At 36.7% G+C, this 13,401-nt stretch overlaps 1 protein-coding gene across 1 annotated transcript; it reads left to right on the top strand.

Moving 5' to 3' along the window:
* Positions 1–4,486: 4,486 nt before the first annotated feature.
* Positions 4,487–7,167, top strand: LOC130103968 (uncharacterized). Its single transcript, XM_056270332.1, has one exon. It carries the CDS (start codon positions 4,514–4,516, stop codon positions 6,593–6,595), a length of 2,082 nt encoding a protein of 693 aa, XP_056126307.1. The 5' UTR covers positions 4,487–4,513; the 3' UTR covers positions 6,596–7,167.
* The last annotated feature ends 6,234 nt before the right edge of the window (positions 7,168–13,401 follow it).

Genomic DNA, 13,401 nt, shown 5'->3' with positions numbered 1-13,401 from the left:
CAAAATGAAAGAAACTTAAATGTATCAAATATCTGTGGTCTACACTGAGCCAATGAATTCCTTGTTGGTTAGTTCTGTCCTGTGCTTTGTGTTCCTGTTTCCTGGTTCCTTTGCCTGATCATTCTCATCTGTTTGTTTTTACCCTTATTATTAGGGGCCAAGTGGTGTATTACTACATATGTTTACAGCATAAATATTTGCAAAAAGCAAAAAAAAAAAAAAAGTGTTTACTCTTTCTAAAAACCTCTTTTTACAATTTCATTTGTTTGACTTTACTTGAATGACAGTTACTCTTAAATGCATTTGTTACTCGATTCTTGCATGCAATGTCCCATACATAAGTCTACCATATGAAACCATTTCAATGCAGCGTTTTTGAGATAGGGGAGAGCGGGGCAAAACCTAACGCTTTTTGACTTTCTCATTTTTTTGTGTAAATCTATTTAGGGTTCAGAGTATTTATTTTTCCCACATTAATTTCCCACGTCTAGTACAATTATGTGGTTTTGTTTTATTAATACAGTGTATACTTTTTTCTTGATATAGATCAAATGAGTGGAAGTGAAATGTGACAACATGCCCCATGTGGGGTACATTGACATGTGAGGGGCACATAGTAACATGACCAGCTTAAAATGTAATCTGATCTAATAAAAAACATATACAAGACAAACTAAAATATTTTCTCAATAAAATACAACTAATAAATGTTTCATTTAAAATAATGCCATTTTTTAATAATTCAAAATAAAATATTTTTTTAGTTTGACAATGAACACACCGGAAACACAGGTATACAACATAGTTCAAAACATAATAATTAATCATTTCTGAACATTGACTCTCAGTCTTTATTCACATTTTTCTCATGTTTTCTCAAAAGAATTCATAAAAGTATAGAATAGAAAATAACATATTTATAATAGGGGCCCATTGTAACGCAGTGTTATAACATGCCCTACCTGTGCAACTGGGATTTAAACCCTGCTAGTGTCTTCTGCTGGTTAGATCAGCATTAAAGAATCATATCAACTGTTAAATAACATATTGGAGATTAACATAATATCAGATTTGTCTAATTTAAAATAAACACCAAAAATTGAGATGAAAAATTAACATAAGTAAGAAATTTACTTTTTAAAACATTAAAACATCAATTTTAAAACAGCCTACCTACCTGGAAGTGATACACGGGCTTAATGTTGCAGTTTCTTCTTGAAATGCTTCGTCATTCGTGAGGATGGAGTGTTTGTGTCCTATAGATATGCTACTTTTATAACCAACATGCAGAAATCCCCTGGTTTTCAGAGAATTAGGGAGGGACCACCTTCCTTGGCTTAGCTACTGTAAGTCACGTGTTTTTAAATAAATGAGCTTTTGGTTTGTGAGTTAATTATTCACCTGCCAAATACATAAAACCGAATCTGTAACTACAATCACGTAAATCATTAAAACTAAACTTTAAGTGACCGGGGTGGTCGGGCGGTCCTTTAGTGAAAGCAAAAGTAACAAAGCATTTCGGGGAAACTTGGGGATTTCTCCATGTCGGCTATAAAAGCATCGACGGCTTCACCCATTCCTTCAGACCGTTAACGGACCTGAACTTGAAGCATCTGCCATTTCGTCAGGGTAAGGCAACTATATGGTTATTTTGTCTTTTTGTAATGAGAGTTGTTAAGTTGAAGTGCAGCTTTAAACAAAAGTGGCTGTTATTTCAAAATTTGTTATAATCAGATTCAAATAGTTTTGAGAGTTAATTTTTTTTTTAACTTAAGACCAAAACTAATTGGGAAATGCGCGTTTGTTCTATTGGAAGTTTTAAAACCTTACATCTAATGTTCTACATTTTTAATGTATTCATTTTCTGAACGGAACTCTTACATATATTTTTCTTGACCGAGCTAATAATCAGTCAGATTCTGTTGCTTGTTGAATGTTGCTGCACTTTTTTAAGTAGGCTAATTAAATTTAGTTTTGACTATTCAAAATTCTTTTCACATAGCCTATCTATTCTGCAATTTAGACTGATCATAATTGGAATTAAGATATCTAAAAGATATCTCAAATTACAATTTTACTAGTGATAATTAAATTCGAACTAACTGAATTACCTCTAGGCTAGTAAAAAAAAATATATAATTCGAGATATCTGGTATTTGGTAGGCCGTTTGACTAGTCATAATTCAAATTTATGATAACTTTAATTACTCATCTTTAAAGATATTGTGGTGGATTTTTTCCCTATGCACCTGACTTAGGTTGTACCTGGTGTCCTTGACACCTGAAAACAGAGTTATACCTCTGAACGCGCGAGTTGACGCCAGTCTCACAAAGAGTCGTCTCGCCCCTTATTGAACACTATCACTTGGGAATAAGGTCTCTCTAGTGTTCCTAACCCACTATCACTTGGTAGTAAGGTCTCTAATGTTTCGCTAAATAACTTGTTGTCTCCCTAACTAACTTGCTGCATCAACAATAACAGACAAACAGACTTCAGCAAATGTCCTCTAAATGCTTTAATCACGGCAGTTCTCAGTAGTGAGCAGTTCTCAGGGAATCTCTCCCAAGAAGAAGCAAGGGATCCCAGACAAATTCCATTGAAAATCCCACCAGTAGTAAGAATACAACAGTTTTTATACAATCGAGACAACATTAACATGTCACCTTCAATATAATTGGTTCAATTGGTTCAAAAGCCCCCACCTTTTTCTCTCTCTGTCACTGGCATAAGCAAACGGTTTTTGTGATTACTTATCACATTTGAAAACTGGTCATCTGTCTAATTTAATTTCCCTATTTGTTTTTTATTCACTCACACACTCAAGTCATGAGTTTTCACCAAAGAGTTTGGAAACATTTAAAAGCAAATGAAAGAAATATTGTTACAGCATGTTGTTCCTGAAAATAAAAATAAATGTTAGTTGATTAATTAAAAAATCCATCACAATATCCACAATACATTTGTAGATATCTGAAAGTAATTTATTAGCTACTAGTCATATTTGTAGATATTTTGAATGGGATTTTTGAATAGGCAAAACTTAATAAGAGATATCTTTGACTAGGAATTGGAATTGGAATACCTTGAAATTCATCAGTGAAAACAGCAGAATATAACCATAACGGATCTCTTGCTTTAATACAACACTTCCCCCTTGTGGGCTATTACCTCATGAGTAAACCCGCAGACACAGAATGCACAATCTATTGCCTAATGTAATGTACTAATGTGCATACATGTACAGTAACATACATTTTAATCAGATTGCTAATCATCCACACGGACCATTAGTGTTTGCCATGATTGTATTAATATGATTGCAAAGATATTTGAACTCATGTAATGTGATTTTGTGATTTCTCCTCAGGATTACTGAATACAGGCTAACTGCAGTAAGTTGTGTTGTGCAAGGCTATTTACACTCTATATTCTCCCCTTACCAGTTGTTTAAAGCTGCAGTCCGTAGCTTTTGAGTTAAAAAATAATCCAAAATAATTTGAGCAAATACATAAGCAACCCGTGTACAAAACTATCTGCTTGCCTTAGCTCGATTCAAAACGGTAAGCTTGTAATAATGTTTTTAATTCCAGTGCTACTGGTGGATTTCCACGTGAAATTCGAGCACGTCTTTGCGTCATTACGTCACATCTATGCACATAAAGAAGGAGTCCCGGCTAGTAGGCTATATTGCGTGTGAGGATGTTGGAGGTGGAGATAAATAGCCTTTTCTCACAACACTTGATATAATTAAACTTATCAATTTGATGGCGGATCCAGAAAGGTTCAAACGACAATCACCAGTGACAACTGGAGATTTCCCCGTTGTAAAATGCAAAGACTTGGTTCGGACTTTGGAGTGGCTACAGAAAAAAAGAGACTGCAACCGAAAGGATAAATATTGGAAGGGCATTGAATGTAGTCACGCAATGCTTGCTGATGTTGAACATTAACAATTTGATAAAGTGTAATATGCACGGTTTTACGTGATATGATAAACGATTGTTAGATTTAATCAGCGTGATTTAATTACTGCAGTCTGCGATGAGTTTTTCCCCTTAGTTGGTCAGAACAAAAGTGGATGTTACTTGTTCAGGTGACATTTTCCGATGAAAATTATGTTGGTCAATACTTCTGTGATAGAATCAAGAAGAATCTGTGATTCCGAATGACAGTATTCACACCGGCGCGGTGACTGACAGCCCCATTCTCCTCAAAACATTGGATTCATCCGCGCCGTGTCGAGGCACAACTCACGTAAAGTTGATAATTCCGCGAATAACTGCAATTGCAGATTTTGAACAGAGACGGTGACAAAGAGGAAAAACTGCGGACTGCAGCTTTAACTTCTTGCTAAAAAACACTTATATGGCACTGGTTATTGATTTTCTTCAAGCTAAGAAAAAAAATCTTATATATTCTTTAAAAAATTGCTTTAATGAATGCTGCCATTTGTGGAATAAAAAAAGTGAGATTTTCAAATTTGTCTTTGTTTTGAGCAGGAATAGAGAAGCCATGGATTCCAAAATTTCAAAGACAACTCAAAGTCTTACCACTGCTGAGGACATGAGGAACCAAACCAAACTTATGATGCAGCCCTATGCCAACTGGGAAGAGTATCTGACTCCAGCTCCACTGTCCATAGCCATCATGGGAGAGCTGGTTTTCATCTCGTCCTCAACAAATTTTTCCATCAATAAAAACTCCCCCAAAGTTGGCTACAAATTCATCAAATACCCTGATTCCTTTCGCGCTTGCCTCATGCAAGTGTGTAACTCTGGTTGGTGGGCATTTAATGAGGCCCATACGAGCATGGATCAGATTCGCCTTCATACTGCCCAAGTTCCAGATTACATGAAGACAGCTGTGAAGATTCTGTTCCAAGGCGATGATGAAGTTGTCAAAGCACATCTTCCTGATCAGCTGGACAATATCAGAGTCATTGCAGATGAATGTCTGGAGTTGTCTTGTGCAACTGAAAAGCGTTTCACTGATGTCATTAATATCATCCAAGAGCTGCTAGAAGCATGTGTGAATGCAGAGCACTTCTATGGGGAGGAGATGTCAGCAATCAAGAAGAAACTAGAAGAGAGCAAACTGAGGAAGCAGTCAGCAGAAGAAACCCAGAAAAGGACTGAGAAGGCAGTGAATGCCATGGAGAAGCAACTGGATGAGGCTCATGAGAGCTACAAGAAAGCCATGGATTCTCTCCCTGGTGGATGGGAAATGATTGGCATGGATTTTGTTGGTGGGATAACACAGAGCATTACAGGCCTGGTTAATGGACTTACATCTATTATTAGTCACCCAGTGAGAAATGCGTGTTCTGCAACAACAAAGATCGCTGATACTTATAACAACATTAGAGATCAGGAAAGTGCAAGAGATATGGTTGCTGAAATAAACGCATATTGTAAGTCTAATGAAATATTACATTGTGTGCAGAAAATCCAGCAGGAAATGAAAGTAAATAGTGAGGATGATGAGATTGCCTGGACAAATCTCTATGATCAGAAGAAAAAAATTACAAAAACGAATTTCATGGAAGAACAGTTCAAAAGAATCAACAGTGATTTACAGAAAATCCCTGACTGCCGAGTAAAGAAACAAGCTAAAAAGTTATGCAAAAAGGGCATGGACATATGCAACCAGCTGGCAAAATATGCACCAGATGGCAAATGTGACAAACGCACAAGCATCAAGATAATACATGAGGTCTTGGAATTGGTCAAGTCGGCCCAAGTTTTTGATTGCAAAAGCAAAGACATCACAAATTCTCCAGCCATTTCTCCAAAACTACCAATGATGCAAAAAGAAGAAAACAAGTCAGAGAACTCGAGTGCTTCACAGAGGGCCACAGAGAATGCACGATTCGCTATAGAGCAGAACCGAGCTCAGATGAACAAGACAAGAGAGACCTATGAAAAGTGTGTGGAGAACCTAGAGAAGAACCAGAAGGAACTAACTGATATCCTGGTCACAATGAGAAATTGTGAACTGAAAGAGATCGACTTCAAGACTACAATAGAGATGCTGGTCAAGGGAATGGATGCCATGGGGAGAGTGAAGGAGCAGTGGGAGAAGATGGTTCACTTCTTTCAGATGGTTTCTAACATTATAAAAACCAGCCTGAGCAAAACTCTCAAACACTTTGTCTCAACATCTGAGAAAACACAAGCCCTCTCTTACAATGCAAAGCTCTTCTCAAAAGATCTGCTATACTCTCAGGCCTTCCAAGCCTGTAACATTGCTAGTCTGGTTCATATGATCTCTGGAACATACACAGATGTTTCTAACAAGTACCTGATGGACCGTGTCAGTTCACTGGGCAAACTGATGGCCATGGATAAAAGTAAACCAGAATTTGAGCATGAGCGGCAACAGCTGCAGAACTCCTGTGATGAGGCACAAAAAGGCATTTTAAGGCTTGTCCTGAAGAATAAAGAGGAATTTGACAGGAAGAGCACTGCAAGACAAGAAAAGATTGATCGAGAGCTGCTTGCCATTCTGCCTGCTGCTCCTCCAGAGCAAATCAAGAGTACTCAAGAGGCTGTTAAAGCCGGATTCAGTGAGGAAGAAGAAGCATCATACTACTGAGAGAATCTACCAAATATTTGACAAGCTTGCTATGCAAGATAATACTACCATAGTTAAGATTTAAGCTTTTCTGTCCAGTAACATGCAGTCACGACAGCTCAATTTATCTCCATTAACAGAACACAGAAGACAATTGATACTGAAACGTTTAACACTGTCAATCCAAATTAGATTAGTATGTCTATATAGGAAAGGATTTTAAAAGCTGAGTTAGAAAAAGTTGTTGTCTTCTGTTTAAATTTAAATTTCATATCATAATAACATAATCATATCATATATAGCTTGCAAATGATTCTTACTAAAAACATATGCATGGTTGTATGATCTGTAATGGAAAGTGGAAGTGACAGGAAGTGTTTGCTTTTAATAAATCTGTTTGTTTCATTTGCTTTTAAACTTGTTTAGAAGAAACCTATGTAGATTGTTTTTTTGTGTGAATCCTTTTTTTAGTGAATCCTTTTAGGTGGCTGTGTATGATAAAATTGTCCTTGAATGACTATTAATCAGCCTACATTTTATGCATTGCTGTTACTAAACGCATCCTTAGTATAAAATAAATATTACTATACTACTGTCACAGTCTTCGTCTGCACCTGTCTGTCTTAGTCATCTTCACTACACTTCCCAGAATCCTTCTTGTCTCCACACCTGTACTCACTCCCTCATTATCCACCTGTCCCTCGTCATCATCATCTGTGTCACCTGTCTTCACCTCGTTAGTGTTCATTTGGACTTGTATTTAGTTTGCCTGTGTTCAGTCTGTCTTTGTCGGTTCTTGTAAATGCTTAGGTGTTGTTGTGAGTGTTCTGCCTGTCTTCTTGCCTGTAGCTGTTTCCTGTTTTGTTCATAAGTAAACCGTTTATATTGGAGCCTTTTGCCTCAGCCTGCTTTCATTCACACCACACCGTGACAACTACAACTTTACTGTTGCTACTGTATCTCTCTAGACCTAATTCTTTCCCTTTTCTAAGCCAACTTTTTAAACTTTTTTGTTTTGAAACACTTTTTTGAATCTCACTGATGAGTTGCAACAAACTAGTTAACAGATGTTCAGTAATATTAGTGTAATGACAATTAAAATTCATACTTACATAAGAAAAAAACAATAACAACATATTAATACTTGTAAATAAATATCTTAACATGGGTCTATGTAGCAGCATATCAGCAGAAATTACAACAATGGAATAGGTGTTCATGTTTTTAAAAAGGGTATGCTAAAGGCCTATGCTCTTCACACAAAATAACACCAGTTCAATTAAGGGCTTGCAACACAAAATCATACTGAAGCAAGAAAAAAAAATTATACAGCCAGTGGTGGAAATGGTTGAGATTCATGGGGACCCTAGTTGTGGAATGTATGAAATTTGCATAGCATTTGGAGGCTATAACTTGAAAAAAAGATGGAAATCCTCTACATTACACTTAAAAAAAATGATATGTTGGCTTTACTTAACTTTTTTATGTAAACAGGTTCCACCGGTTCCACATGTTTCGTTAAACAAACATACATAATATGTTCATGTAACTTCAACATCATGGAATTTGGTCATTTTAAGCGACCCAATTAAACTCTGAGCTAATGAGTTAATTAAGTGAATAACTGAGTGATGATTGAGCATTATTGAAGACACCTGATGTTAACAAGTAGAATCTCTGAAGGAGAAAACCGGAATGTTTAAGTCACCATTATGGAGATAAGTATTAAATACTTATCTCCATAATGGTGACTTAAACATTGTTATAACAGCCGGATGAGTTATAACAGCCGGATGAACAATAAACAAAGGTCATCTGATGGTGTTGGTTGTGTTTTAACATAATCATTATTTCACAATCATTTGACCTGAGTCACTGAACTTATATTAAACCGAATTTCTGAGTTAAGTTTACCTTACGAATAATAGCAGCACTGTCATTGTAGAGCATACTATTTTTAGACTTTTCAATGAAATTTGAAATAAATCACAACCAACACCATCAGATCTCCTCAGTTCATTGTTCATCTGGCTGTTATAACTCATGTACAGCAACCAAACAAAATCTAAAGTTAATAAGTTAATGGTCAAGAGCCCAACTAAAACAAATACTTATCTCCATAATGGTGACTTAAACATTCCGGTTTTCTCCTTCAGAGATTCTGCTTGTTAACATCAGGTGTCTTCAATAATGCTCAATCATCACTCAGTTATTCACTTAACTCATTAGCTCAGAGTTTAATTGGGTCGCTTAAAATGACCAAATTCCATGATGTTGAAGTTACATGAACATATTATGTTTGTTTAACGAAACATAGTTATGTGGAACCGGTGGAAGCTGTTTACATAAAAAAGTTAAGTAAAGCCAACATATCATTTTTTTTAGTGTACGAACTAGAATTCCGTTAGCCTGACTTCGTCATACTCATATTCTAGTCAGAATGTGAGTCTGATACTGCTCCTTAGGGCTTTGATTATGAGGCGTGTCTTAATCGAACCAGGAAAAAAAAAACTCTGCACTCAATTGGATAGACCTACAACCAATAAGAGCAACGCAGTAAGTGACGTATGTTGAGCGACTCATATCAACAGAACTGAACTGCACAGCATGCACTCACGAAAAAGTATTTAAAAGAAAAATGAGTGTTAACGACCTTTGCCGGTGTTGCAAAAACAATTTAAGGATTCGCAGAGTACTTGCAAACTCGAAAAACATTTTTGAACGAAATAGAAAATGTGAATGTATATACGAACAAGTTCACTGTTTAGGATTAGATCTCGACAGTAAAGCCAACAAATCTACTCGCATTTGTCTGACCTGTCTCAATTTTATAACAGGGTTGGAGCGCGACTTGACTGATTTTAATGGAGAGACGACGAAAGACACCAGGCTGAAGAAGCGTGTTCATTTGAGTCTTCAGAGAAAAGAGACCGGGAGCCAAAATTATGTTTTAATGATTATTTAAATACAACATGATGAGTAATTCTTGTACTTTGTCTTGTTTATTTGTTCTGTCTTGCGTGGTGTTTTGGACATGAGTCTGGCAAATAAACTGAATTGAGTAACATCATCTAATTATTTATATTTAAAAAATAAACCGCTCATAAGGGCTACAGTGATTACCAGTATGGGTATGGTCGGTGTGCGAGTACAGTATAACAAAGCGTCACCATTGTTTGATGTATTGATTGATTGATTGATTGATTTTATTTGACCACTTAAATATAAAAATATGAAAACAGTATGAAACTGAGTCATACATTAAAATAAAATACAGAAGTAGTCAGGGATAACACAATAAAGCCCGAAGACTTATTTCCATTGTGGTCCCTTATAAAGGCAGCGGAAAAGTACAAGTGGCAGAAAATCACACATCAATCATTCATCATACATTAAACAAATTCATACATATTATACTGAAAAAATAATAATAAAAATAGACTATAGTATTATAATAACTACAATTGGCACCTAAACCATGCTTTCAAACCCTGTTTAAAACTTCCTACTTTTTACTGTCTTAAGTGTACCAGGTAACTGATTCCAAAGGGTAGTTCCAGCATAAAGAAAAGACTGTTTGCCCAGATTAGTATTAAATCTGGGGGGTACAAAATCGGTTGAGCTACCCCTAGTGGAGTACCTGTGAACTTCGTTTACTCTATTAAAATAATTTCTAAAATATTTGGGAACATCTCCATAAACAATTTTATGTACCATACCCAGCTGCATCTGAGACACTCGATCCTCGACTTTCAACCATCCCACCCTTTCAAAGTGGGAAGATTCCAGATGAGTTCTTATGGGGAGGTCTAAAATTAGCCTTATTAATTTATTTTGAGACGTCTGAAGCCTATGTTTCAGGTTCCCTGTAAGACCATTGTACCATGCGCCACACGCATAATCAAAATAAGGCTGAATTAAAGCTCCTGCCAAAACTAACTTTGTTTTTTCATCCAAAAACTTTGATATTCTGGCCAAAAAACGAACTCTCTGATTAACTTTGGTGATTACCTTTTGGGCCTGACCTACACCAGATAAATTACAATCTAACATACATCCAAGATAACTGATTGATTCCTTGGCAGTAATTACAATATCTCCAGCTAGGACCTTAAAACATGAGGCTTTCTTTAACTTTATCTTTGTTCCACACAATATGGATTCAGTTTTCCCTAAATGAAGTGATAATCTGTTATCAGCCATCCACATCCTAACATTTAGAAGTTCTGCGCTAAGTATGCTTTCAATCATATTCTTATCCTTGTGAGAAACAATCAGTGCAGAATCATCTGCATATAAAAAAAGACTGCATGAACAAGCAGACTTTAGATCATTTATATATAGTAAAAAGAAAAGTGGACCCAAAGCGCTTCCTTGAGGTACCCCACAGCCCATGCCTTTTGGTTGAGACATTTTCCCCCCAATGTCCACTACTTGCGTTCTATTTTCCAGATAGGAGCCCACCCATTTTTGTGCTAATTCGCTAAAACCCATGGCTTTCAATTTATACATTAAAACACAATGGTCGACTGTATCAAAGGCTTTTTGTAAGTCTAACATAACCATGCCACAGAAGTTTCCATTATCTACCTCCTTTTTTATATAGTCAGTTAAAAACAGTAAACAGGAATCCGTAGAATGAGATTTACGAAAACCAGACTGGAACTCATAAAGTAGGTTTTGTGATTTTAAGTAATTATCAATCTGTTCAAAAATGATCCTTTCAATTATCTTTGACAGACAACCAAGAATTGAACAGGTCTATAATTACCAGGGTCTAGTTTACTCCCTTTCTTATATATTGGAATCACTCTGGCAATCTTAAGGTCATTGGGAAAGTATCCTTGTTCTATCGACCTGTTTATAATATGAGTAATGCTCGGAGTAATGATCTCAGCGGCATCCCTCACGAATCTAGATGGAATAGAATCTAATCCTGTGGCTTTAGAGCCATCAAGCCTCTTCAGCTTCTCAAGAACAAGTGCCTCCCACACCTTATCAAAAGAGAAACTCCCCGCCTGAACACCTAACTGAGAATAAAAGTCCTGCACATGACTTTCCCCATATTGACCAGTCTGGTCAGGTAACTTTTCCACAAGCTTCCTGGCAACTGATGAGAAATACTTATTAAAGCTATCTGCCACTATCTCCTTCTCTGATGTAATATTGTTGCCAAGATCCAGAGTAATATTAGTATTTTTTGTTTTTAGCCTTTTACTGTAGCCAAGGTGTTTAAGGGATTTCCATAGCTTTCCTGAGTCATTTCTATATTCAGCAATTTTTTCATAGAAATATGCCTTTTTAGTATTGACAACTAATTTGTTAACTTCATTTCTTGCCTTTTTATAATCAGCCCAACTCTGCTCATCCTTTTTTTCTCTGAATTTCCCATGCTTCCTGTTTCTTAGCCTAATTGCCTCAAGGATGTCATCATTTACCCAGGGTTCTGTTCTCTGCTTTATTCTGATTTCCTTATATGGGGCTATTTTATCTATAGCTTCTAAAAACATACTTTTAAATAAGCACCATGCTTTATCCACATCACTACATAGCAAAACCTTAGACTAATTCATTTTAATTAAGCAGCCATTCAGCGCTTCTTTGCTATACTTTTTCAGTGACCGGATCTTAATAGACGTATGACAGTTAAGCACTGCTTGCTTGATCTTTCTAGTACAGAAGATAATAGAATGGTCACTCAACCCATATTTTATAACCCCGCTTTCAGTTATCCTAGATTTATCTGACACTAGGACAAGGTCAATCGTGGTTTGGGTGGTAGAGCACACACGTGTAGGTTCATCAATCAGCTGATGTAAACTATAGGAGCGACAGAAATGCATCAATGCTTTATACCCAGAAACATCACTTTTCTGAAAATCAGTGTTGAAATCCCCCAACATGATAACTTCTGATTTAACCAAGTCCATGCAATTTGAACAAACATCCTCTAAAAGTTCATAAAACTGTGTTTGATCAGGCGGTCTATAACATGCGCAAATTAGTATGGGCTTACTCTTCGGTAGCAAAATATCTAACCAGACTGCTTCAACCTGCTCACTATTTAAATCCATTCTATGATTAAAACCAATGTCCGCTCTTACATATATACACACCCCTCCACCTTTGCGGTTTCGATCTCTCCTAATTACGAAATAGTTCTCCAGTTCAATTTCAGCGTCCGTAATGGAGTCATCCAGCCATGTCTCGGTGAAACAAAAAATTCCCACCTTTCTGCTTTAACTGAGGTGTCGGATCTCTGTGATTTTCGGGAGAAGGCTTCTGACGTTGAGATGAAGCAGGTGTAATCCTCTCGTCGACAAGAAAGAATCCAGATTCGATATCGTGTCTCCCAGTTCCAGATCTCCGCCACTTCTCCCGGCGCTTCCGCGCACGCTTCCACTCCCTTCAGCGACACTCATGGATAGGAGTTTGTCCCCGGCGTTTGGATGTCTAGAGCAAGCCATTGCACATGTAGAGGGCCTACTTGACATTGTTTTCGTTGATCCGAATTTCCGCATCGGGCCCGGGCATTGATGTATATCTCCAGATAATAGGCAGATACAAATTATAAATTGGTCGCCATTCACTTGCCTTTTGACGCCACCTTTATCTCCTTTATCATTGCGCTTGGCTGGATACAAGCATGGATAGAGAAATGTGTCCATAAAGATTTTCTTCCCATAACCAAATTGTTTTTTAAATAAAAGTTTGTTTGAGTGAGCATAACAACTATGTAAATGCCCCTCAAAACAGGTTTTAGGGCCGTTTTCTAAAAAATTTATAATAAATATGTATGCTAAAAGCACCACAAGCACCCCACATTT

This window comes from Rhinichthys klamathensis, unplaced genomic scaffold (genome assembly GCF_029890125.1).
Source record: "Rhinichthys klamathensis goyatoka isolate OS25496 unplaced genomic scaffold, OSU_Roscu_1.1 h1tg000013l_1, whole genome shotgun sequence".
Taxonomy (NCBI): domain Eukaryota; kingdom Metazoa; phylum Chordata; class Actinopteri; order Cypriniformes; family Leuciscidae; genus Rhinichthys; species Rhinichthys klamathensis.
Note: the sequence above shows the minus strand (reverse complement) of the source record. Positions and strands in the feature narration are given on the sequence as shown.